The sequence below is a fragment of the Alosa pseudoharengus genome, unplaced genomic scaffold, assembly GCF_046254945.1.
Source record: "Alosa pseudoharengus isolate Yale_2024_CS ecotype anadromous, Long Island Sound unplaced genomic scaffold, YU_APseudo_1.1 YU_APseudo_1.1_scf_9, whole genome shotgun sequence".
In the NCBI taxonomy this organism is placed as follows: domain Eukaryota; kingdom Metazoa; phylum Chordata; class Actinopteri; order Clupeiformes; family Clupeidae; genus Alosa; species Alosa pseudoharengus.
Genome location: NW_027468881.1, coordinates 40,864,990 through 40,892,756, shown reverse-complemented (window position 1 = coordinate 40,892,756; position 27,767 = coordinate 40,864,990). Strand labels below are relative to the sequence as shown.

At 43.5% G+C, this 27,767-nt stretch overlaps 1 protein-coding gene across 2 annotated transcripts in view; it reads left to right on the top strand.

Annotated features, from left to right (window-relative positions):
* LOC143115384 (microphthalmia-associated transcription factor-like) overlaps window positions 1-27,728 on the top strand; it is a 53,835-nt gene extending 26,107 nt beyond the window's left edge. For both annotated transcript variants that reach the window (XM_076277377.1, XM_076277378.1), the window contains exons 2-10: window positions 331-586; window positions 18,264-18,506; window positions 18,602-18,697; window positions 20,927-21,044; window positions 22,345-22,437; window positions 22,666-22,716; window positions 23,417-23,492; window positions 23,673-23,820; window positions 24,367-27,728. In XM_076277377.1, coding sequence (XP_076133492.1) covers window positions 331-586; window positions 18,264-18,506; window positions 18,602-18,697; window positions 20,927-21,044; window positions 22,345-22,437; window positions 22,666-22,716; window positions 23,417-23,492; window positions 23,673-23,820; window positions 24,367-24,774 — 1,489 coding nt within the window. In that variant the 3' untranslated portion in view covers window positions 24,775-27,728. The remainder of the gene's footprint in view (window positions 1-330; window positions 587-18,263; window positions 18,507-18,601; window positions 18,698-20,926; window positions 21,045-22,344; window positions 22,438-22,665; window positions 22,717-23,416; window positions 23,493-23,672; window positions 23,821-24,366) is intronic.
* Window positions 27,729-27,767: the final 39 nt, after the last annotated feature.

Below are 27,767 nucleotides of genomic sequence, written 5' to 3'. Positions count from 1 at the left end.
CCTCTCTCTCCCTCTCTCTCTCTTCCTCTCTCTCTCTCCCTCTCTCTCTCTCCCTCTCTCTCCTCTTCTCTTTCTTCTTACATTCTTTCTCTTTCTCCACTTTTATTTCTCTGTGGTGTACATCATCTAACTCTGTCCATTCCCTCTCTCTCTCTCTCCCTCTCTCTCTCTCTCTGTGGTGCGGTGGCCGGTGTAGTAACTCTGTCCATTCCCTCTCTCTCTCTCTCCCTCTCTCTCTCTCTCTGTGGTGCGGTGGCCGGTGTAGTAACTCTGTCCATTCCCTCTCTCTCTCTCTCTGTGGTGCGGTGGCCGGTGTGGTGGCCGGTGCAGTACTCCGTGTGAGCAGCATGGTGCGTCCAGGCCCCCGGTGAGTGTGTCCAGTGTGAGCTCGCGTGTGCTCCTGCGGCAGCAGCTGATGAGGGAGCAGCTACAGGAGCAGGAGCGTCGGGAGCTCCAGCGCCGTCAGGCCAACTCCGCCTCCTCGCCCTACGCCCGGCCGCCCAACGCCGGACACACGCCCGCCATCAACGTGACGGCTTCGCCCAGCCTGACCTCCTCTGCCCAGGTGCCCATGGAGGTGCTGAAGGTAAACAACTACAGATACATACTGACTGGACAACTACAAATACATACTGACTGGACAACTACAAATACATACTGACTGGACAACTACAAATACATACTGACTGGACAACTACAAATACATACTGACTGGACAACTACAAATACATACTGACTGGACAACTACAAATACATACTGACTGGACAACTACAAATACATACTGACTGGACAACAACAAATACATACTGACTGGACAACTACAAATACATACTGACTGGGTAAACAACTACAAATACATACTGACTGGGTAAACAACTACAAATACATACTGACTGGGTAAACAACAACAGATACATACTGACTGGGTAAACAACAACAGATACATACTGACTGGGTAAACAACTACAAATACATACTGACTGGACAACTACAAATACATACTGACTGGGTAAACAACTACAAATACATACTGACTAGACAGACATAACATACATACTGACTGGACAGACCTAGAGGGCATCGACACCTGTGTGTGTGTGTGTGTGTGATGCTGTAGACCAGTTCAGTGGGTCATGCCAAGCTTACCGAGGCCTGTGGGTTGTGGGTATGGGTGGGTTCTGGATATGGGTGGGTTGTGGGTATGGGTGGGTTCTGGATATGGGTGGGTTGTGGATATGGGTGGGTTCTGGATATGGGTGGGTTGTGGGTATGCTCTGGGTATGTACTGGGTATGGGTGGGTTCTGGGTATGGGTGGGTTCTGGATATGGGTGGGTTCTGGGTATGTTCTGGGTATGGGGGTTCTGGATATGGGTGGGTTCTGGGTATGTTCTGGGTATGGGTGGGTACTGGATATGGGTGGGTTGTGGGTATGTTTCTGGGTATGGGTGGGTACTGGATATGGGTGGGTTGTGGGTATGGGGGTTCTGGATATGGGTGGGTTGTGGGTATGCTCTGGGTATGTACTGGGTATGGGTGGGTTCTGGGTATGGGTGGGTTGTGGGTATGCTCTGGGTATGTACTGGTATGGGTGGGTTCTGGGTATGGGTGGGTTGTGGGTATGCTCTGGGTATGTACTGGGTATGGGGGTTCTGGATATGGGTGGGTTCTTGGGCTTTGTCTGCTGGCCAGTGAGCAGTGTGGGCAGTGACTTAATGCCTTAATTGTGGACATGTGCAAGTCTGCAGGACATGGTCGTGTTGTGATATATGTGCTTGAGAAAAGACAAGAGAAAGTCCGAGGAGGAGGTGTGTGTGTGTGTGTGTGTGTGTGTGAGGGTGTGTGAGGGTAGGAGGAGAGAGTGAAGTGTGTTAAATGCACATAGGGATTATGTTTCCCCAGAGAATTCCTCTTTAATGCATGCTGTGCTCCAGCCTTTTGGATTTAGCTTCTTTAATCCTATTTGCTCAGCTACGCTCACGTCTTCTCATGGCTTTGGGTGTGTGTTGGCCGGCGGGGTGGGGTGGGGTGTGTGTTGGCCGGCGGGGTGGGGTGGGGTGTGTGTTGGCCGGCGGGGTGGGGTGGGGTGTGTGTTGGCCGGCGGGGTGGGGTGGGGTGGGGTGGGGTGTGTGTTGGCCGGCGGGGTGGGGTGGGAGAGGAGGCTCAGCGCTGGTCCTCCAGACACACTGGGATAATTACTCCCCAAAACAGCCGCACATCTGAGGGCGCATCCTGCACATCCTGTCTGGTAAGCTCGGCCGTTTCAGCTCTTTTCCTCCAGATCGCCGCTGACATACTGGGACAGTTCTGAACAGGTGGCATTTAGCGCATTTAGCGCGGTCTGAATCAGCTCTGAACTCATCTGTAGAGGGACTTTAGCGCGGTCTGAACTCATCTGTAGAGGGACTTCAGCTCTGAACTCATCTATTGAGGGACTTTAGCGCGGTCTGAACTCATCTGTAGAGGGACTTCTTGTAGTACTATTGTCTTTTTCTTGGGCTGTTTGGAAGCACTGAAAGTGACGATTTCTCGATGCAACTCTTTCTGTTGAGAGCGTAAGCAGGCCTAATTAAATATTATTCATTTAGAATTTCTAATGAGTTCAGAAGCATCTCCAAATGGAATTGTGTTGATTTAGTTGTCACATCAGCATCTGATTTGTATCTGCAGAGTTCAGTTAAATTGTTAAAAGCGCGTGGATATCCAGTACTGGTCAAGAGCTAGTGGATATCCAATACTGCTCAAGAACTAGTGGATACAGTATTTGTTATGTTAGTATTGTTATGGATGTGAGATTTAGTTATTACTTCATGCATTCCAGGAAGTTGACCACTGTAGTCATTTCTGCAGGTGTGTTTCTGTCTGTTTGGTACTTGTCTGGGTGTTCATCATGTACAGTTTGTAGCAATAACACGGTATATTATTAAATTCTATTCTATTATATTATATTATTACATATTATATGTATATTATATATTATATTTGTAATGGACAATAGAAAACCCTCCTATCATTGTGACACTTCTGATTGCCATTTGCTATATTGAAATCATATAACTGTATAAAATATGATAGTCTTTATAATTTAAGCAGTGGTGGGAAGCAAGGGAACATTAAGGGGGTTTTAGTTAAGAGTTAGTTAGTGCTTCTGGTTAGTGCTCTATTTATCAGGGGCCTGTGTGGAAGGGCTGGGCCAATGTTCACTATAGAGGCACAATGGCTCTACTTACTTGTTTCATGACCGAAGGATTTTTTTTCCGCCTCAAAGCTTATCAGAGGCCTTGCTGTAGACATGGCTAGGTGCGTTGAGTAGTCACTGAGTGCTAAAAAAACATACGTTAGCTGAAACAATAGCAGCACTCATAGAAGACAAACAGAGCTTATGTCTTTAGCACTCTTAGTGTGGCAGGAGAGGTGACAAGAGGGAGACCTTTTTCTGGACTTCTGGGGGGGGGTTTCACGAAAGGAGCTTATGGGCATTTTTTTCATTGACTGAATGACCAAAATAAGAGCTCAGTTCCTGCCCAGTGCTGTGTGGCTGGGCCGGCCTGTTAGATTAGCAGGACCCTCACAAAGCTACGTAAAATTAGCTTAGGGGTACCAGGCAGAGCCACTGGACCTCAAAAGTGAAAACATTAAGTTCAGATGAGTTTGTCTAAAGACTGATTGGTCCCTTAATTAGCCAAGTGACCCCTGACCCTTTGAGAAATAAGTAGGAGATCAGTTTAGGGATCTGGACAAAGGCAAGCACAGTTTTAGCGCACGCCGCACGCTAATGCAGGCAAGAATGCTGCTAATTAGCAGCGCCGCTCTCATTCCACAGCGTATTTGAGCACGGCGGAGGAGGGGAAAGCACACTTCTTTCAAATGAATGGAGGATCATATCCTGAGACTTGGACATTGTTATTAGCTTTAAGCGAGGGATTCTCGCCAATTACTGACATTTCTAAAGAAAGAACAATGAGCGAGAACAGGGCTGTTCCACAGCGGATGGCATCAAGGCTAGAAGGCCAGCGACTAGCAAAGAAAAGATCTGGAAAGGTGACCTGCCAGGCCTGCCACCCTATTGTCTAAGGTTGGCTAACAGAAAGCAACCAAATTGAAGTCAGCTGCCTGTGATTATGGTTTTGACAGACGCCACTCTGCTCCTTTGGACATGTTAACGTGACTTTCTGCGGCGGCTGTTTAATGTGGATGCTCTTTAGAGATAAGGGTGAACGTTTAGTGTTTTGTATGTAGCTTTCTCTACTCATCCAAACAGCCTCAGTACCTGAGGAGGCCGCGTAGCTGTGTGGGGCGGGAGGGACCTCTGGATGGCTGGACAATGCTGGAGTTCATGCTTTTAAGAAAATAAAACAAAAGCCTCATTGTTTCAGCTGGCCAGGGAGAATGTGTTGGCTTGGCTATTCTGAGAAACATCCAGCATGCAGAAACACTTCTTCATCCGCCATACTGTGATGACAACTAGCTCTGTCACAGAGAAGAAATGTGAACACAATTAAAAAATACACACATTCACTTATAAAGTATAAAATATGAATTGGCACATATTTATTATTTCAGCACACAGCTTGTGTGTGTGTGTGTGTGTGTGTGTGTGTGTGTGTGTGTGTGTGTGTGTGTGTGTGTGTGATTTAAATGCTATTGCACGAAATATGGTTCTGGTCACTCTATACTGCACCAGTGCCCTGTAGTCTCCTCCTCTATACTATGAATATAAGGCAGTGATGTTTGCTGTTTTGATATGAATATAATGTGGTGTTCTGTAATATAACGTGGTGTTCTGTGGAGAGACTGCTGAGGGGGACAGTCGTCTTGTTGAGGAGGTTGGCCCTCCTAAGATAATGGTGTCAGTACATATGTTTTATTGATGCAGCTAATATTAACATTAGTTTCCACTGCAAACCTCTTTTATGCAAGTGCCACAATCGTTTTTTCTCTAACACAAACAAAGTCCGCCTTTCAGTTTGTGTGAGTTGTTGGGAGGGTCAGATTCTTGTTAATTCCTCTGTAGCCTGGGGCGCAGCGGGACATCTAAAGAGAGCGTGCTGCCGCCGTGGAGGGGCATTAGAAGACATGCGTCTTTGTTGTCTCCCCCTCAGAGGGGGGATGGGGAGCTGTGTCATTGACTTCTGACCGCAAGAGAGGCTACTGCCCCAGGGCCTCGGCCGCTGCTGCTCATGGGCCGCCCAACAGAGGCCTGGCTTGTGCTGCGGCCCAAACTGACGATTTCTCAACTTCTCGATGCCTTATCAGTTTCTGCACTCCAATTTAAGTGTGAAGGGGATTTGAAGAGAAGTGAAGTGGGTTTTACTGTAAGCCAGAATACAAGCAATTTCACTGCCAAACTTTGACAAGCGCGACGGTGATACATTAGGTTTTAGGAGGGTTTAGGACCCTCAATGCCATATCATATTATACATAATTCTAACGTGAAGTAAGCTAAAACACTTCTATGCAGTTTAGTAAGTGACTGTTGGTACTTGTAGGCTGTAACGTATGGGACAGGCATGGAAGAGAGAAGGAGAGCGGCTTGCTTTAGGTCACATTGCCTTAAATTGCCAACGCTTTTGCTAGCATGTCAAGATTATACTTAGACAAGAAAATGTTTCACTTTGCCATTTCACACATTTTAACCTAATATCCTGTTAGCTAAAAAGCATAATCGATTCACAGCCAACTCTTAACATGCCTCAAACTCAATGTTAGGTTTCTAACATGACTAACTTCTGACGTTGTGGTGGTTATGTTGCTAATTTGCGCACTGCAGACCGTACAGAATGCTGTTAATTTTTTCTTTGAGTTGTCAGATACTTCATCTGCAGTGTTGGGAGTAACGAGTTACAAAAGTAATGTAATTACTGTAATGTATTGCTTTTTGCTGTAACGCGGTAATGTAAGGCATTACAAAAAACAATTGGGTAATATTTTACTCGGTACAAACTTCAGTAACGCACATTACAATGCATTTTAACCTGAAATTAAGTGGTGTTATGTTTTGATACATATTCGCAAACAACTGCGCAAATAGCAGAACATATCTCCTGTTACTGGTTGAAGATGACTGTGGCTGGCTGCAACTGACTCAATGGACATAAGCCTATACGCTCATTATTTTCAATTAGTCAGAGACAACTAGGATATGAAGAACAGTTAAGTGCACTTTGTGTGTGAAACCGAAAGATCTCTATACCTCGCGAAATAGCACAATTCATTTAATGACACATCATTTTTGATTCTTGATAAAGCATAAATGCTCTTCATGTCAGCTTCGTGCTGTGAACTTGAATTAAAGAGAATGAAGGGATAGAAATGTAAAAAAGATGGGGACTTGGACTTGGGTCGCAAAAACAGTGACTTCAGACTTGACTTGCGACTCCACTCAAAAGACTTCAGACTTGACTCGGAGCTTCGAGACTCCTGAACAAGCTGTATTTCATACAATTATTGCTTTTTAATCTAAATTTATTCATGCATTTCTATTTTATTTTACTGCTACATATACTTGTGAATATGTATATGTGTATATGTGAAACGTATAACGAGCGGCATGGCCCCTTTGCCATAATGTGCAATGTAACACATGCTATGTGCGCACACTCACAGACATAAATAGGGCAAAAATACATCAGAATGTATTTCAAAATAAAATACCTAATACCCTCATTTTGAATGTATCAAAATAAACTACAAAACACAGTAACCATATTATGTAGCAAAATTAAATACTGTATTTTTGTATTTTAGAAAATACTCAAAATACTTTTTTCAAGGAAGTATGGAAGCACTGCAAAAAAAGCTTTTTTTATCCCAAACATTTAGCCTATTAAAACAGTAAAAAACAATACAATTTGGCCCGTCATACCAAATAGTACACTGTATGCAAGTTCATGTAGTGTGATCAGAAGAATAATTCAAGAATTTACATTTACATTTAGTCATCTAGCTGATGCTTATCCAAAACGACTGACAGAGCTTTCAATTAACCACATTATAATCAATAGGCCAAAATCATCTGTGCCGAATTTCGTAATTCAAGTCCAGTGCAGAACTGAATAAGAAAATCATAAGGCTATGTATCTTGAAGTTCCAGTATGTGAGAAACTTGATATACCTTAATATCTCCAACCTATGCAGCTAATAAGGAAATAGAATTGTTATTTAATTAAACAAGGTGAACTTGTCCCCACTGTGGAATGCAGAAAAGGATGCTACAAGGAAGGGAATTCAAACACACTCAACACCTTACCATCTATTGATGTGGTTATTGTGGTTCATTGAGATATCGGACATTTTTTCTGTTAAAGATTGGCATGGAGACAATAGGACATGGTTGCCTTTGTCGGTGTCCTTATGTGAACTTGCACAGGTAAACTTGCTAATCTTCACTTGCGTATGACTTCACACCAGTGCTTCAGACCAGAGCTGATGCTTCAACAATAGCCGTCACTGAAAAGCTGTGTCTTTGAACACAGCTGTTCTCACATTAGCTGATTGCGATAAAAATAAAACATTGTTGCCTAATTACCAATTATTCATTACACCTGTGTGTAGTATCTACTTTTTTTAGTGTTTTTCACATATAGTATTTTGCAGTATTTTTAAAATACAAAAATACACACCAATAAAGTATTTTGATACAAAATACAGAGCCATTTCCTTCAACCCAATACAATACAAATGACAAAATACTATTTTGTATTTGAAATACATATTACATGTTTCAGAAATACTACCCATCCCTGGGAACAGGCAGATTAGCCTACATCTTTATAGTTGACCATATGATGACATACTTGGGTTAATACTGTATTTCACCAGTTAGGGCACCACAATGGCCAGCAGCGGCACTGTGTGGTCTGTCTTGACCAGTTCTGGGAACAATATACAGGTAGTGGCTCTCTGTTGAGTTTAATGAGTAGGCCTAAGCCTAAAGTTACAGCATTTCTATCACAATTGACCAGACTTCGACCTTTTGTCTGCTTTTAACAAAATTCTGGCTATGATTGTTCCTTGTATTGCATCATCAACCACCACTGCGCCTATTGCATTCTACTGTTGTTAGCCTTAAGCCTAGCTCAGTCATTATGTTATACCACATCGCCCTCCATTAGAAGTGCAATGAGCTGCATTGAGCATAATAAACTGCATTTAGAATTTCAAATCCATATTTCTAGATATTTTGGTAAAAGTAACTTAAAAGTAATACAATAGTAGTGTAATGCCTTACAATGCAGAGGCAGTAATATTATAATGTAACAAATTACTTTGAAATGACAGTAATAAGTAATACATAATACATTACGATTTGTAAGTAACTTGCCCAACACTGTTCATCTGTGACTGGCTAACCAAACTTTATTATGTTTGGTATAAAAGTAGAGCCTTCTATATTTGCAAGTTACCTCAGTCTGTCTCATTTGATCTGGAACTTGCTGTTGGTCTGTCACGTCACTTGGTAACAATGACAGGTCGTAAATCGTAAATCGTAAAGTTAACTCCTTAATATCTATGAAAAAAAAAAAGTCAAGTCATTTCAAGTCATTTGTCTCAAGTCAAAGTCAAGTCTCAAGTCATGAATAGCAAGTCAAAGTCAAGTCGTCTTTTATACATGTTGATCAAGCAAGTCTCAAGTCCTAAAAATTGTGACTCCCCCGTGTCTGCTGTTCACACTGCACTACCTGTCTAGACTATTCATACTGCACTACCTGTCTAGACTGTTCACATTGCACTTTTCTACTTTTTTGCACTTCTGGTTAGACGCTAACTGCATTTTGCTAACTGCAGTAGTGTTGGATCATATGACCCCCCCCCCCCCGCCCATTACCCAGCATGCAGTAGTGTTGGAGCAGATGCCCCCCCATGCCCTCTACCCAGCATGCAGTAGTGTTGGAGCATATGACCCCCCGCCTCATGCCCATTACCCAGCATGCAGTAGGGTTGGAGCATATTACCCCCTCATGCCCACTACCTAGCATGCAGTAGTGTTGGAGCATATGACCATTACCCAGCATGCAGTAGTGTTGGAGCAGATGACCCCCTCATGCCCACTACCTAGCATGCAGTAGTGTTGGAGCATATGACCATTACCCAGCATGCAGTAGTGTTGGAGCATATGACCATTACCCAGCATGCAGTAGTGTTGGAGCATATGACCATTACCCAGCATGCAGTAGTGTTGGAGCAGATGACCCTCTCATGCCCACTACCCAGCATGCAGTAGTGTTGGAGCATATGACCATTACCCAGCATGCAGTAGTGTTGGAGCATATGACCCCCCGCCTCATGCCCATTACCCAGCATGCAGTAGTCAGTGTTGGGAGTAATGCATTAAAAAAGTAATGTAATTACAGTAATGCATTGCTTTTTGCTGTAATGTAGTATTGTAAGGCATTACCAATACAATTTCAGTAATATTTTACTCGGTACAATTCTTAGTAACTGAAGTTACTTTGCTTTTTAATCCAAAATTGAGAAATGCTGCTTTTACAGACAAAGATCGTAGCCATTATTCTCAAACTATTTGCATTAAGTCTACACCACTGTAAGTGCAAGGAAAGGCAACCAGCAATGATGAGAACCATTTAAAGTCAACATACAATTTCACTATGGCTATATTTTACTATATTAAGTTGTGAGTGACCTTTGGCCTTTGGGGCCTACATTGTCCCATGAGCCATAACTGCAACCATAATATTGTTCTTTTGTTAGCCTTAAGCCTAGCTCAGTCATTATGCCATATCACATCACCTCCTGCCGTGTAATGAGCTGCATTGAACACATGAAGATCTATTGAGAACACCAAATCCATATTTCCTGTTATTTTGGTGAAAGTTATGTAAACGTAGTGCAATGCCTTACAATTCAAAGACAGTAATATTGTAATGTAACAAAATACTTTGAGCTTCCTGTAACAAGTAATAAATAATGCATTACGCTTTTGAAGTAACTTGCCCAACACTGGCAGTAGTGTTGGAGCATATGACCCCCCCCCATGCCCACTACCCAGCATGCAGTAGTGTTGGGGCATATGACCATTACCCAGTATGCAGCAGTGTTGGAGAAGATGACCATTTCCCAGCATGCAGCAGTGTTGGAGAAGATGACCACTACCCAGCATGCAGCAGTGTTGGAGCATATGACCTACTCGGGGAAATCCCCAGTGCCCACTTCCTCTCTCATGCCAACTGCGGCTCTCGCTCTCTCTCGCAGGACGATCAAAGCTCATTGCTCATGAGCATTATTCCTCTCTCATGCCAACTGCGGCTTCGCTCTTTTCAGGCTCGTGGGCATTATTGTGTGGAGCGGTCAGTGGTACGTAGTGGTGGCACTGCATCGCTCTGCAGCTTCGCACGTGTCTAGAAAGGTGACATCACAGAGCAAACCCACTGGCTATCTTGTTTAGGATCTTTGAGATTTCATTGTATTTATGGCATTATGTAATCACATATTTCATTGTATTTATTGCATTATGTAATCACCTACTGTATTTTCGTGTTTTCTCTGTGGAAATCAACATGCTGCTGTATTCATTTTTTACAAGACCTCTGTAATCTCTCTCAGTCAGTGCAGAGGTGCCTCAGTACATCTGTGCTACAAGTGAACCAGAGGATGGCTTGCGTACTGTTGACTACATTATTCACTTAGACTTTCATCAAGCACTCAACAGACAAGCCTTATTCCTCAACTAACCACATTTCCAGGACTTACCTTGGGCCTGATCTACAGTAAACAGCATGTTGTTTGAATTACAAACTCAGGATCTCTATCATGGGATCTGAGATGGAAGATGTGAGAAATGAGTAATTACCCATCTGAATTAGTCAGACAGATTAACATGGACTTAGTTCAAATATATAGTCATCCAAATATGTAACTGACTGCTGGACTAAACCACTTTGTAGCGTCCCCCTTCATGCTTTGTGTAGAGGAGTAGTATAAGTAAGTATACTCTTTTGATCCCGTGAGGGAAATTTGGTCTCTGCATTTATCCCAATCTGTGAATTAGTGAAACACACTCAGCACACAGTGTACACACAGTGAGGTGAAGCACACACTAACCCGGAGCAGTGAGCTTCCATCTACAGCGCTCGGGGAGCAGTGAGGGGTTAGGTGCCTTGCTCAAGGGCACTTCAGCCGTGGATGTGGGTATGGGAGAGCAGTGCTCATGTAAAGGAGTGCGCCCGAGCGGATGGTGGGTCAGACTGAAGGATGTACAAATGCTGCGTTGTGGTCAAAAGGCTTTTCTTTTATTATTATTATTTTTTGTTAGGCTGCCGGCAGGTTAATACAAAACAAAACAATGATGGCAAACAAACAAACACTTAGTCAAAATAAGAAATAAACACAGAGACGCTGCCCACGCATAACTAGGCCGACCTCTGAGGTCTTTTGGCATGACATCTCGCTACAGAGGAAATCTCCTGTCTGAGCTAAATAGCCCCCATTTAAAACACAGGTCTCTACCATGTAACGATATTTAACACATACGCATCATATTTTGACCAACACAACATCCAGACAATACACATTACTAAGAAACATTCATGTGCACTTACGATCATGCCCAACAAAACCTCATTAAGGAAACAAATTTAAACCGTCTAGACACCCCTGCTCCAATGAGCGCTTCTCACTTCAAAGCGCGAAAAGAACGCACAAAAGAGCGCACAAAAGAACGCACAAAAGAGCGCACAAAAGAACGCACAAAAGAACGCACAAAAGAGCGCACAAAAGTTCTCCCTGCCCCGCACCTCAGCTCTCATACCCGGAAGACACTACAAGCAGGCAACAGGTAAGCATGTTAACCCTCTAGGCGCCACGGTCGAGTTTACTCGACACGATGCGGTACTGAATAAAAAGGCCGATTTAGTCAAATAGGGTGTCATATTTCGTTCGACCTCCACTCCACAGACATGTCATACATCATCCCCGAGTCCAAAAAAGGTCATGCTTTAAACAAAACTTTCGTGCTACAGCGCATTGAATCAGTGCGTGCAATACCGGAACTAGTGTGCGTGTGAGCCACTTTATCAGAGCAATATTGTCAACGTCAGCGAGTATTTGCATTAGATTATCGTCTAATGCCATCAAAAAAGTTTACCCGAAATAAAGTGTTGGGTCTTCTATTCGCGTACGTCTGATTCTGAAGGGGAATATCTGCCTTCAGAAAATGACGGTGATTCGTTTAGTGAGGCTTCAGATGCGTCCCTGCCTTGCAATGATGCAGCTGGGCAAAGTGAGAGTTTAGCTTACACCAAGCACAAACGTTGAATCGTTTGCCCAATGTCAGTGGTGGGAATAATGTTTCACGGGGTTGGAGTGTTCATCGGGAAGTTAGCAGGCGTGTTAGTGGTGTGGCAAACGAGGCTGGAGGTAGCCTAATGTCCATAGCGTTAGCTTCTGTCTTCTGACCGTGTGCCTCTCCACAATCGCGGCGACAGTAACGTGGTGGAGCCTTTGTCTAATGCCACTGGGTATGTTAGACGAGGTCGAAGTGCTCATAGGACAGTTAGGGGGAACGTAGAGGCAGTGTGGGGAGTCGCAATGAGAATGACAGTAGGCCTAGTCCAAGCTGCGCAAATTCTCTCCACTCGGCGCGCGCGAGGCATAGCTGGCCATGCTGCTTGCAACAGGAGCAGAGGTGGTGACACGGGGCAGGGGAGCCATTAGGCCATGCATAGTCTATCACAAGATGATGGGAATGCCGGCCCTGTATGGATAGGGATAGGGAGTCATTATCTCTACAGCAAAAGGCCTGCTACATAAAAAAAATATTGTCAGCCATTTATTAGTAATGATTTACACTGTTGATTTGCTACCTATTTCCCTGACCATTTAGGACATACACTAGGACTATGTGTTCTTTTTTTGTGTGTTCATGTCCTTGTGATGTGTGTGTCTTTGTCAGCTAAGAAAAAAAAAAAAAAAAAAAACAACAAAAAGAAAAAAAATACTAATATTGTCTCTTGTCTTGTCTCGTCATCTCACTCCTGATCTGTGCCTTGCCGTGGCAAGTGAGCTTTTGAACTAAACAGGTCTTGTCTACTTGTGTTTGTGTGTCATCTGAATAATATATATGTGCCCCATACATGGAATCAGAGTGCCTACTGTATGTAGTAAATGGAAAATCTCTACAGCAAAAGGCCAGCCTACCGCTACATGCATTTGGTTTGTTTCTGCCATTTATTAGTAACGATTTATACAGTTTATTTACTACTTACTATTTACCTGAGCATTCAGTGTTGTGCAATATAGCATACAGAAGGTGAGGGACATTTTGGGGAAAAAGAAGTGGTGCATTTTATCATTCAAACATGCCGCCACCATATGACGTCATAATATGCAAATTAGATATAAACATTTAATCTCTACATAAACTTTGGGTCATCCTTAATATTTCTCTAATTTACAGAAAGTCTCTATCTCTTATCACTTTTAAGATATAGCCTTTTGAAATGAAGATGTCAAAATCGAACGTTTAAAAAAAAAACCTCTGGCGCCTAAAGGGTTAATGCATATCTCCACATACAGACCTAACATTTCTCTCTATCGGCTAGTAAGCATTGATGTTACAAATGCGCGCTTATCGCTTACATTACCGTTCAGATAGAATATGCTACAGTCGGCCCGACGCATATTCCGTCTTCATTTCCCGTACATACACTCACATAAACATGTTTCTGTGTGGAATTACCTTTGCTTTTTGACACACAGCAGGTCTTAAACACACACACACAACTTCACATGTCATCAATCAATGTTACAACCAGACACATATCGTAATACATGGGCTTTCATATTCATTCAACAAGCGTCATTGTTCGTGCTGCAGCGGGAAAACTGCCTTTGTCCGTGACAGATGCGCTGCACTCTGTCACACTCAACCACTTCCCCCGCCCACATTTTTCCTACTGGTCGGGGATCGAACCGGCAACCCTTTGGTTACAAGCCCGAAGCCCTAACCAGTAGGCCACGGCCACATACACACACATACTCACACACACACACACACACACCCTAACCAGTAGGCCACGACTGCCCAAGTAGCAGTGTGGGGTTCATATTACTTTATTTATTTATTTATTTAGTTAGTATAATTTGTATTTTTTTTTATATTATATACTTTTAATTACTTTTTCTGCTGTTAGTGAATGTGTGTGTGTATGTCTGTATGCTACTGTGACTGAATTTCCCCTAGGGATCAATAAAGTATCTATCTATCTACTTGTACTGTATAGAGGAGGAGCAGCATGGGCTTCATATTGTATAGAGGAGCAGCATGGGCTTCATATTGAATAGAGGAGCAGCATGGGCTTCATATTGTATAGAGGAGGAGCAGCATGGGCTTCATATTGTATAGAGGAGCAGCATGGGCTTCATATTGTATAGAGGAGGAGCAGCATGGGCTTCATATTGTATAGAGGAGCAGCTTGGGCTTCATATTGTATAGAGGAGGAGCAGCATGGGCTTCATATTGTATAGAGGAGGAGCGTGGGGTTCAACATGCTGCACCAACGGACAGCAACGCAAAGAACCAACCAATCAAATGACGGTTATGCTTCAAGGCATACACCCTAGTACACGCCCTCGAGCCCTGAAACAGATATGGATGCTGTTCATTTGACCAGAGACCACATGACGTACAGTCCTCATTTGGTGTCAGAGAGAGGAAGGCGGTACACACACAAAGACACAAAGACACACACACACAGGCACAAACGAAACGCAGGCACACACACAGGCACAAACACATGCACACACACAGGCACACACACAGACACAGACACACTCACACACACACACACACACACAGTGGTTAAACCTGCGATAGCTACAACAGAACACACACACACACACACACACACACACACACACAGTGGTTAAACCTGCGATAGCTACAACAGAACACACACACACACACACACACACACACACACACACAGTGGTTAAACCTGCGATAGCTACAACAGAACACACACACACACACACACACACACAGTGATTAAACCTGCGATAGCTACAACAGAACACACACACACACACACACACACACACACACACACACACACACAGACACACACACACAAACACACACACACACACACACAAACACACACACGGTTGAGTGAAATGGGTGTGATGTGCGCTGATGTGTGTCTCTAATCATGCCGTCCGGGTCCCCCATGGGTCAGTAGACTCCAGGAGCGCTGCCCTGTGACACGGCCTGCCTGGGATAGACAGCAGGAATGCTCCGAGTGAACATTCCGCACCATTTACTCTCCCGAGTCTGTGCCGGTCTGGGCCGATTAGCAGGTTAAGGCATGTTGATGTTACTAATGGCCATTATGAAACGTTTTCAACTGGAGCTGATCATGTCCTGCTCCTGCACCCATCGCCCCCCAGAGTGTGACACAGTGTTGCACATGTGCAGTGAGTGTTGTGGAGGAGTTGCTTTTGTGAGTTGCACATGTGCAGTGAGTGTTGTGGAGGAGTTGCTTTTGTGAGTTGCACATGTGCAGTGAGTGTTGTGGAGGAGTTGCTTTTGTGAGTTGCACATGTGCAGTGAGTGTTGTGGAGGAGTTGCTTTTGTGAGTTGCACATGTGCAGTGAGTGTTGTGGAGGAGTTGCTTTTGTGAGTTTGTGGAAATACAATGCATTTCAATTTCTGTGCTGCAGATTGAGTTATATAATCCATAACTGGATTATGCCCAATGGAGGTCACATTTTTGAGCAAGTAGTTAATCTAGTGTAAGTACAAGGCATTGTGAGTAAGGTTTAATGAATTGATAAGTACACATTTCTTTCTTGATTTAGATTTTGTTTAATCGCCACTTCCATAGATCACCCAGTGTGACAAGTCAGAGGGTAAAGATCAGTGTCTAATTTGGAGGAAGTGGTCGGAAAATAACTTTTGGAAAAAGGGTTGTGTAGTGTTGAAGAATGCTAATCCATTACTGTGGTCAGCAGTTTCGTTTTTGTTCACACTTGTCACAGAAATGTTCATAGATAGTTTACTTTAGTTTTGGGTCTTTCAAGAGGGGTCTAAAGGCATATCTGTTCAACATGCACTTAGTTTATTAAGCATTTTATGTGTTATGGTTTGGTTTGTGTAATATAGTATTTGTTTATTTCATTAGGCTATTGTGAATTGTTATTGTTTATTATTGCTATTCTCCTTAATTTAGTCTTACCAACTTTTTAAATTGTTTACTGTTAAATGTAACTATTGTATTGTTGTTATTTGTATGTGTCTGCTAAACCCATAGAGTTGTGAAACCATTATTATCATGTGTGTGATTCTTTTTACACCTCGAGTTCTCTGCTTGGCCTCGGGCTGGAACTAGGCCGGCCTCCTCCTGCAGACTGACCTGGTCTAGTCACCACCCTGGTAACTGTGTAACCGGCTGTGTTATCACAAGTTAAGTGCCTTGTGATGAGAGTTAACTGTCTTGTGATGAGACATCGTGCAGGGAAGCGCCCAAAATAACTCCGGCAGAGTTAAACATAGAAACGCGTTCAATCATTTAACAGAAAGGTGAAGTTGCTAAAGAATAAATGTACTTAAGAATCTGCGTGACCTTATGCGGGTATGCGTCATAACCTACATAATAACTTAGCTTTAGGCCTACTTGAAAACGTGTCCGTTATTCCTTGTGGCAAATGGGAATATAGCAAATTATATTCTGCCTGAAAACAGCAAAAAGTTGCAGACTAACTTGCAATCACCACTGTTCTATAATATCTCACACTTCTGATCAGCGTGTGAGTTTAGAGCAGGCTGCGTTAACACTGCCCCGTTTACTCCTATACCTTAGCATTTCGGTTGATAGTTGTTTGAAGGGATAGGCTAAACAGGCTACTTTGGTGAATTTATTGAAATCCATAGCGTTGTTACTCCTACTTATAGCGACTTCAGGGTAAACAACAGCTTCCTTGAATGCTAACGCATGCTTTTCCGCGTGTGAGTTTGAACATTTGCACACCAGAGCCCGTCTTATTAGACATTCTCTGATACAACCAAAAGAACATCCCCGTACTTGTCGTTCAAAAAGAAGACTAATGTTTAGGATTTGCTGAAACGCATGCCAATTATGCGTTGATATTATTACTATAACGGCAACTGTTGCAACGGCACTTGTTAAAAACATTAGGCGATTTAGGAGCAATAATAATAGGAGCGATAACTTTATCGCAACCGGTCAGTAGCAATTATTTAATTATCCCATAAATTGTCTCAAGGAAGAAAATTGCAATAGAAACCTATGGTGTATGGTTGAGCTCAAATTCCTCTACATTATAGCTATAGGCTACCATTATCTTTTTTCTCACAATTTAAGAATTGGTGTTTGTTTGTTTGTCTGTGTTCCTGTCCTGAGGCAAGTGTCAATTTGCAGACAAGTTGCCTCGTGTAAAAAAGAGCGTCAGTTGTGGGGGATAGCGTCAGAGGGGGCCATAAAGCCATAAATTGATCACTTGTATGGACCAACACAGAGTTTTAAACGACTCCTTTGTATCTCCTATTCGGTCCGATTAGTGCATAGCGAATGGGTTTCTTGGCCTTTAAAAGCGTCTTGAATGACGAGGATTCTCAACATTTGTTTGCAATGTTGTGAAGAGTTAAAGAATTCAGTGACAGCGTTTGGCGTATGCTGCTAGTTGCTCTTGGATTACGGACGGATTTTCTTCGTTTAAAACTCTGAAGGATGATGGAGATGCTACCATCCTACCATCACTACTATCAGGTGTGGCTGAATTGATTTATTTTTGCCGGAAACTATTTGAAGAAATTACCTCTGTCATCATTACCATTGATTCAGATATATTATTGTAGTCATAGATACAAATATCTATGATTGTAGTGGTAATAGAGACTCATTGATTAATATTCTAGAATTATGAATTGAATATTGAATTCCTAAATATTGTTGTGTTCAATTTAGTTGTGACTTTTTGTCTTGAAATGATTTCCAATTGCTTTTAATTCGTTGTTTTGAATTGTATCTATATTGAGTGCTGAATGGGGTGCCTATCATTGATTTAGCTTTCCAGTAATCTTTTATCTGCAAAGCTGACTGTATTAGGAAAAAGCAACACTGCTATTTTTCATGAGAAGTTGACAGAATTGTTCTACATACTACATGATCACAATTGTTTGATATTCAGATTTTGTTTCTGTGAACAGTCATTTGTATCTATAAGTTGACTTAACTCCTCTCTCTCTCGCTCTCTCTCTCTCTCTCTCTCACACACACACTCCGTCAGGTGAACACACACCTTGAGAACCCTACCAAGTACCACATCCAGCAGGCTCAGCGGCAGCAGGTGAAAGCGTACCTGTCCACCACCCAGCAGTCGTGTGTGAGCCTGAGCAAGCTCGGGTCCCAGGCGGTCAGCTTGCCCTGCCCCAACCAGGGAGCGGATAACAGGGGCATGCCTCCCGGGCCGGGCAACAGCGCCCCCAACAGCCCTATGGCCCTACTGACCCTCAACTCTACAGAGAAGGAGGTACGGACACACACCACATGATATACACACAGGCATAGAAAGGGAAATAACGCGTGCCCACAATAATGTGTCACATGTTGTATTTGTAATTCCAGATGGACGATGTCATTGATGACATCATTAGCTTGGAGTCCAGTTACAACGATGAAATCCTCGGACTTATGGATCCGGGGCTTCAGATGGGCAACTCGGTAAAACATCCACTAACCCCCCTTATCCCGCTTTTGAGAAATCCAATGCTAGCTGGAGTACTCCAAAAGCAATTGGAATACTGTTCCATGTATACACCTTATCCCAGACAGATGCTGGACATGCAGGGTAGAACATTATTGTTGGTACCTGGGATACTAGTATTCATCGTGTATACAGGGACATTAATAAGCAGGTTTCTCTGTGTTCATGTAAACACCATATCCCAAATATGATCCAAATTGGGATACGCCTCATAAGCAGGACACTGAAGTGGCTATAAGCACGGTCCCTGCGTGGTGCTGTATAAGCACGGTCCCTGCGTGGTGCTGTAGGCACACAGTGGAGGCTGCTGAAAGTCGTCTCTTTAGTGAAGGCGTTGTGCGCTCTGCTGTGAGATCTTTAGTGAAGGCGTTGTGCGCTCTGCTGTGAGATCATACATCAGTGTTGGGGCCTAATTAAAGACCATATGGAGCAGTCTCGTCCCAATCAACACCTGGAGGGAGTGAGTCCCGCTCATTACCTCCACGAGTGGACCGTACCAGCTGCCTCTGCGCCAGCTGTGGGCACTGCCAGCGACTGCCATCTGCACGGCAGCACTGAGATACACTCCTGTGGAAATGCCAGAAGTTGAGCAACATCATTCTCAGTGATCAGAGTTCTTAGTGTGTGTGTCCCCCAAATGTCCAGTACTAAGTAAATATGGAAAAGCGATAGACTACTGACAGTGTTTCCTCTATGTTGATTTGGTAGTGGCGGCCTGCCACGGTTTAATTTTCTTCCCCCACGGTATCAGAAATGGGGCAGACGCACAATAGTCGCAGTTGCCTTTTAAATGATCCTGCCGACATTATGCACCCCCGTTGGCGGCCGCTAACATTGCAATTTAACAACAAGCAGAACTATTCAGAGGTTTGGGGCTGTCCAGTTTACCTCCACATAGTGTGTTGATGTGCTTATTGTCCAAACGTTTGCTTTCTTCTGAGTCACTATTAAACACCTCCACCAAAAACGTCACCGCGGTGGGTCCGTTTTAATAAGACAACGTTCAACTGGTCAGTTCTGACAGCTCACGTCCTGATATCAAACATCTGGAAACATTAAAACGATAAGTGAGTCACTAATATAATACAAATTGGAAATAATCTATAGATGTAGTAATAGATGTAATGATGTTAAAGTAAGTTGTGTTGTATGACACGGAAAAGTTTATTTTTTAATGATTTGGGCTACACAGACGCACAAAGGCCGCACGACCTAAACGTTTGTTACCCTTGTTGCTAAATGTGAAAATAAATTAGCAAAAAGAAGTACAACCTTTTTTTTTATTTTCTAACGAATTAGGCTACAGAATGCCTAGGCCAGGGGTCGGCAAACTGCGGCCCGCGGGCCGGATCCGGCCCGCCGAGCATTTTCATCCGGCCCGCCGAGCATTTCATTTGGTTATCAGGCTGCTCGCTATTTTTTTCCTGCGATAGAGACGACGTTGGTTAGCCTTACTGCAAACTGCTTTTCATTCTCCTTAGAGAACGTTTGCAATGTCAATGTCAAAACATCATGTTAAATAGAGATAACATCATGTTAAACTAAGTTAACTCTTAGTTATCTCCTTTGCAGCAGATCTAACGTGAACGTGCGATCCATTTAATTGGGAACGCGTCTGCACTCACGAGAGGGAGAGAGAGCCGCAGGTTCCAGCTGGCTTGTGATTGTTGATAACTGATATCTCCTTCTTATAAGAAACTTTTAAAAGGAAATCATGAAGGCAACAGTAGTTCCCACTACTGACCATTTAAAAACTGTGAGAGGGCCCAGCCGTAGGTACAGCACTAGCCATAGCGGAGCAGGCAGAAGATCATTGAGAAATAAACGTTAATTAAAGCGACAGTGCACAATTTATACATTTGTTAAACAGCATAAAATTAGCAGTATTTTTAAGCAATTCATATTTTAAAGCAAATACTTTTCATACTAAATTATAGGCTATGGGGGGGGGGGGGGGGGGTGGTTCGGACGGGCCTGCCCCCACTGCTTAAAAACATCCTAGAGGAAACACTGTACTGACCATATGAAGATGACCGATACACCAGTGACAAATAATGTTGTGCCTTTCAACATGGGAATGTGCCCTTCTTGTAAATTGTAGTAAATTGCCATCGTTGGGGGACAGGAGCTTCAATCTCTTGGGCTCTGCTTCCATCTGGGTGTCTGACGGTCATTCATCTCCACAGATTCCTGTGTCTGCCAATCTCCTGGACATGTACAACAACCAGGGCATGCCGCCACACGGCCTGACCATCAGCAACTCCTGCCCTGCCAGCCTGCCCAACATCAAAAGGGAATTCTCTGGTGAGCATAAAACTGACTGTGTGTGTGTGTGTGTGCTGAAGGGCATTGTCAGCCGGTGGTTGCTAAGGTAACATCGGCTGGTCTGTCGGAAGTCTTAAGATGGAAGATAGTTTGTGTTCTCAAACACCCTCCAGGCCTTTTGAACATGCGCTGTACTAAACTGTCTAATACCACCGTGTACGTTATGTTATGTACACCATCTTCTGAACTGTCACACCATAGCTACGTTGTTATGTTTTCAACGAACAATAAACACGTCTGAAATATAATGTGCCAAATAGTGACCCCCGTCTCCATAGTGAAGTTGTTATGTTTAAACACGTCTGAAATATCATGTGCCAAATAGTGACCCCCGTCTCCATAGTGAAGTTGTTATGTTTAAACACGTCTGAAATGTCATGTGCCAAATAGTGACCCCCCTCTCCATTATAGTGAAGTTGTTATGTTTAAACACGTCTGAAATATCAAGTTTTTATTTTTAAACACGTCTGAAATGTCATGTGCCAAATAGTGATCCCCTCTCCATAGTGAAGTTGTTATGTTTAAACACATCTGAAATGTCATGTGCCAAATAGTGACCCCTCTCCATTATAGTGAAGTTGTTATGTTTAAACACGTCTGAAATGTCATGTGCCAAATAGTGACCCCTCTCCATTATAGTGAAGTTGTTATGTTTAAACACGTCTGAAATTTCATGTGCCAAATAGTGATCCCCTCTCCATAGTGAAGTTTTTATGTTTAAACACGTCTGAAATGTCATGTGCCAAATAGTGATCCCCTCTCCATTATAGTGAAGTTGTTATGTTTAAACACATCTGAAATGTCATGTGCCAAATAGTGACCCCTCTCCATTATAGTGAAGTTGTTATGTTTAAACACGTCTGACATGTCATGTGCCAAATAGTGACCCCTCTCCATTATAGTGAAGTTGTTATGTTTAAACACGTCTAACATGTCATGTGCCAAATAGTGACCCCTATCCATTATAGTGAAGTTGTTATGTTTAAACACGTCTGACATATCATGTGCCAAATAGTGACCCCTCTCCATTATAGTGAAGTTGTTATGTTTAAACACGTCTGAAATGTCATGTGCCAAATAGTGACCCCTCTCCATTATAGTGAAGTTGTTATGTTTAAACACGTCTGACATGTCATGTGCCAAATAGTGACCCCTCTCCATTATAGTGAAGTTGTTATGTTTAAACACGTCTGACATGTCATGTGCCAAATAGTGACCCCTCTCCATTATAGTGAAGTTGTTATGTTTAAACACGTCTGACATATCATGTGCCAAATAGTGACCCCCTCTCCAGCCGTGCTGCACTTGCTGGACAAGGCGGGATCCTGTGGCAAGTTTGAAAACTATCAAAGGCCTGAAGGGTTCCCTGTAGGTACGTGTGGTCATTCAGACACAATGTGAAATAACATTACATGATATAAAAAGCTAGGGCCACTGAGTGGCTATGAGTCATTAGACCCTCTTTTGCTTGTTGATGTCATGCTTAGCCACTGTTGTGTTCTTCAGATGTAATGTGCACGGGAGTGTGTTTAGATTGTTGTCAGATCAACCATTACAGCTATCCTTTGTGTTTCCTTCTTTCTCTCTTGCCTAGAAGCAGAAGTCAGAGCACTGGCCAAGGAACGACAGAAAAAAGACAATCATAACCTGAGTATGTCACACTTTCTCATTGACCAGAAATGACTAGGGCCTGGTTTCCCGAAAGCGATGGATCTTAGTTGTTACGAGTGTTTTAACGACTGACCTAACAAATGTTTGTTACGCTTTTCCTTGCGTTTCTCGAACATGACTGTACCGTGAATGCATTTGTACGGCTCTTAAGAAGTTCTTGAGGGGAGCTGCCCATGATAAAAGTTCTGAAATATCCCCTAATTTTGGGGATATCAGATGACAGCTGCTATTGCATACACTCAGACGAATCGAATTACAAACCGTACTGGCAATGTCTTGTTTCATAACATTGCAATTATGCCCGCTTTAATCACATTTTTATGAGCAGGAAATGTATTGGCGTTTTTCATCTAATAGATGATTCATTACAATTAAATGTCATAAAGACTTGATAAATATATTCTTATTTCTTCGTTTGTCCTAGCTGTCTAAGACAACTCTGGGGCACACGGAAATCTGTGTGTATTTTTACTTTCTTAAGCAACGATGGTTTCGGGAAATGGTGGGCAAAATCGACTTGACGAACTACTTAAGCTTACTATCGCTTCTGGGAAACTGGGCCCTGAAATGACCTCTTGAGGGACACAGTATCTGCATCATCTCTCACATCATATCGTCGCTCTGGTCACTAATTATTCTCTCCTTCTCTCCCTGTGGTGCAAAACAACACCCCTGGCCAGTCGAAAGAAGGCGGAGGTTCAATATCAACGACCGCATCAAGGAACTGGGGACTTTAATCCCTAAATCGAATGACCCGTAAGTTTGCTTCCTTTCTTCGAACATTGCTTGGAGGGCCACGCCCTTTTATGGGAGCAAGCATGTTGCAGGCCCTCTGGAGCTCAGTCCAATCTGTGTGTGTCAGCTGAGCGTGTGTTAACCGTCCAGTCCAATCTGTGTGTGTCAGCTGAGCGTGTGTTAACCGACGCTGCCCTGCAGGGATATGCGCTGGAACAAAGGCACCATTCTCAAAGCCTCCGTGGACTACATCAGGAAGCTGCAGAGAGAGCAGCAGCGCTCCAAAGAGCTGGAGACCCGGCAGAAGAAGCTGGAGCACGCCAACCGCCACCTCATCCTGCGGATACAGGTACGGTGCCTGCCTCTCACACGCTCACACACTTACCTGCCTCTCACACACACACACACTTACCTGCCTCTCACACACACACACTTACCTGCCTCTCTCACACACACACTTAGAGGAGAACTCCTGCCTCTCACACACTCACACACTTAGAGGAGAACTCCTGCCTCTCACACACTCACACACTTAGAGGAGAACTCCTGCCTCTCACACACTCACACACTTAGAGGAGAACTCCTGCCTCTCACACACTCACACACTTAGAGGAGAACTCAGGGGAGCTGTGTGTGGCTCTGCACACACATGACAAGTCAACGTTGTACCCGACTCAAAATGATGAAGTCATGGTGACTTGTTTTCTTCTGTGAGGGCTTTAAGGAGGCTTGAGCATCCAGATAGTCCTTTAAGTAAGACAGTCCTTTAATTACGATGTTCATTTGTACAACTGTTGATTGTAAGTCGAGTTTAACTACATCCATAAAGAGGCCGTAGTAGGCGTAGCTCAGTTGTTTGTGTGCTGATAAGCGTTTCCGTGGCGATGCCCTGTAGGAGCTGGAGATGCAGGCTCGTGCCCATGGCCTGGCGGCCGTCCCCTCAGCCCTGTGCGCCTCAGAGCTGTCAGCGCGCAGCATCAAGCAGGAGCCGGCCCTGGGGGAGTGCAACCAGGAGCTGTACCCGGGCCACACGCACCTCCACGAGGGCCTGGACGCGTCTCGGCCCACCACGCTGGACCTCAGCGACGGCACCATCTCCTTCAGCGACGGCCACAGCCCTAACGGCAGCGACCCCACGGCGTACGGCCTGGCGCCCAAGGCCCCGCCCTCCTCCTCCAAGCTGGACGACATCCTGATGGACGACAATCTGTCCCCCGTGGGCGCGGACCCCCTGCTCTCATCCGCCTCGCCCACCACCTCCAAGAGCAGCATGAGCATGGAGGAGAACGAGCACGGCTGTTAGCGCCCCCTAGAGTCCACCATTGGACTAACCCCCTGACCACTCCCCTGCTGCCCCCCCGAGGCCTCACCACCCCCCCCCCTGGAGAAGCAAGGCCTGTGTTCAGTTGCTTAAGCATGTACTTTTCTCCTCTTGTTTACACTGGTTGTCATTGTGTATGGTTGCTCTCCCTGTAGTCGGCCCCCTGTACAGTTTCATTGGCCTCACGTGGTGATGTTCAAACTAAGTCAAGGTCAGTATCTAGTCTGGTGTGATGTTGAAGTCCATGTGAAGATGCGTAGTATACAGACGGATTTCAAATCGTGAAGGTGAAGACCATGTGAGTTGTGACTTTTATTTCCCAGTAATCAAGTTTGCTCATGCTAAAGCCCATGCAGTTTTATTCGGACCTTTGACTAGTACGAAAGCAGCGCTCACACATCACATATGAAGTCCAGTGTCAAGCTTTGTATACATATATCAAATTGGTTTTGAAGCTTTTCTAAGGCAGAAGGCAGAAGAAAAAGTTTTTGTGAACGTCTCAAACAAACTGGACCCAGCATGTTCTGCATGCTACTCTGCCCATGACCCAGCTGCGCTCTAACAGACCCACCTCGTCAGGGTTTCCAGCTGGGAAAATCGGCTCAGTCACATACTGCCACCATTGAAAATTTCCCATTTAAGAGAGAACCGCAACCTCTTTATTAGAACCTGAACCCTATAAGGGTGTTCTAGTGAGATGGAACCTCTTTATTAGAACCGGAATCCTATAAGGTGTTCTAGTGAGATGGAACCTCTTTATTAGAACCTGAATCTTATAAGGGTGTTCTAGTGAGATGGAACCTCTTTATTAGAATCTGAATCCTATAAGGGTGTTCTATAGAGCTGGAACCTCTTTAGGCCTGGACTCAGCAGGGGTGGGGTGGAGTGTATGAGGTATTCCAGGCAGCAGTGGCTATACGCTGTGATGGAGTGATCTTGATCCTCTGAACTACTGACGTTATCCATATTTTGGATGAGTGTGGCTCACGTTTCCCTCTTAAAGAAACACGCTCACTTTTTGGGAAATTAGCTTCTACCCCAGAGTTAGACAAAAGTATACATACCCTATTACCCTCTTCTCTATGCGTTCCTATAACCCAGTCTGACACCATTAGCCTAGCCTAGCATCATTCACTGGAAAGTGGGTTACACCAGGTAGCTCCCTTTTAGCTATAGGCTAGCTATAGGCTAACTGGTGTAACCCACCTCTAGTGAATTATGCGAAGCTAGGCTAGCGGTGTCAGACTGGGTTATTGGATGCACAGAGAGGAGAAGATAAACTTCATGCATATTTCCCAAAAAACTTCCATTCATTTCTTCATGATGACTTCTTAATGATTAAAATGAAGTAATGATTGCAAAATCCTTAATTTAAATAGATTAATCTAAGTGTCTATCCCCCCTAAAATTCTATTTTCATTGTATTATTGATAACATTTAAATTATTTAAATATTTGTTGTTGTGGTTGTGTTTTGCTACTCTTCCGTTCTCTGTGCCATGGACATTCAGGATCTGTTATGTTCAAATATGATATGAAGGAATATAGGGAGACTGTTGTAAGATTTTTTAAAAGACATTGTCAAAAACACTGGAGGAAGTCCATTAATTTGAAATTTTTTAATAACAAATATTTTATATCTGCTAACAATATTGTTTTTTTTTTAAACATACATTATATCATATGAATGACTGTAGTCAAGTATGTAACAATAAGCTGTACTGTTCTGATATTGTATATTTGATTGTTTAATAATATACAAGTGTACACAGCACTCAGATGTATGTAGAAATATTACAGTTCACTTATCACCACTATAATGAGTATAGTAATAATGATACAACCTTTTCTTTGTGTAACTATGCAATACTTCTAGTTGTAGTGAAATATGCTCTTGTATGTTTTACAGCCGGTTTGGAACACATAGATAAGCCTACTGTCTCCTACATAGCCTCTAGCAGCTAAGCAAAGTGCATTCACATGAAGTGCCTTCAAATCGTAAAGTAGTATTACTAATGGAGTGAAGCGTTTGTGAGCTTCTTCTGAATGAGGATGGTGTTTGACTGCCTTGTTTTAGTGAGGTTAGCAAGCCGACTGCTAGCTTCTTCTGAATGAGGATGGTGTTTGACTGCCTTGTTTTAGTGAGGTTAGCGGGCCGACGGCTAGTGAGGTTAGCGGGCCGACGGCTAGTGAGGTTAGCGGGCCGACGGCTAGCTCTATGAGAGGCCAGCAGCAGAGGCCATTTTGCAGGAGCATTGCCAGCTCTTTTGAAAAGCACAAGATTAAAATGAGGTTTCTTTTCACACATGCATGGTATATTCTTTTCTTTTTTTACAAGTCTGAAGTGCTTGTTTGCATAGGGGTAGACTGACTCTGAAGGAAACACATTATTAACAAAAAAATGCTGAATGTTTTTCACTTTTCTAAGACCTTTATTCTTTTTTTTTAAAGTATACTTTTTGTGCTTTTTGCCTTTATTGCGACAGGATAATGAAAAGATTGACAGTAAGTGGGAGAGAGAGATAGGGTGTGACCTTTATTATTTGAATGTAGAACAGCCTCAACTGCCAAAACATCAGAGGGATGGGTTGGGATGACTCATTTTTAGCAATAATCACATGGATCTGGCAGTCCATCTCTCAGGTGAAGAGCCTTGCACTTCCAGAAGTGGAATTTCTAGCTTCAGTGGGTCTTTCCCATCACATTATGGCTTGGCTTATCAGCATGCCTATTGGCTTATCAGCATGCTTTGTTATGGTATGGTATGTTATGGTGGTATAATGTTTCCCCCAAACCAGAGTATTGCTATGACTGTTTATAGTATACAAATGTATGGTTTGGTTATCTAATGTAAGAATGGAATGTTATGTATCAGACAGGTGGATGATTGGAAGGGCATGTTGACCCGTGGGTGTGTGTATTAGATAGGTGCCCGTGAGTGTGTGACTCCCAGTTGGCATTAAGATATAAAGAGTT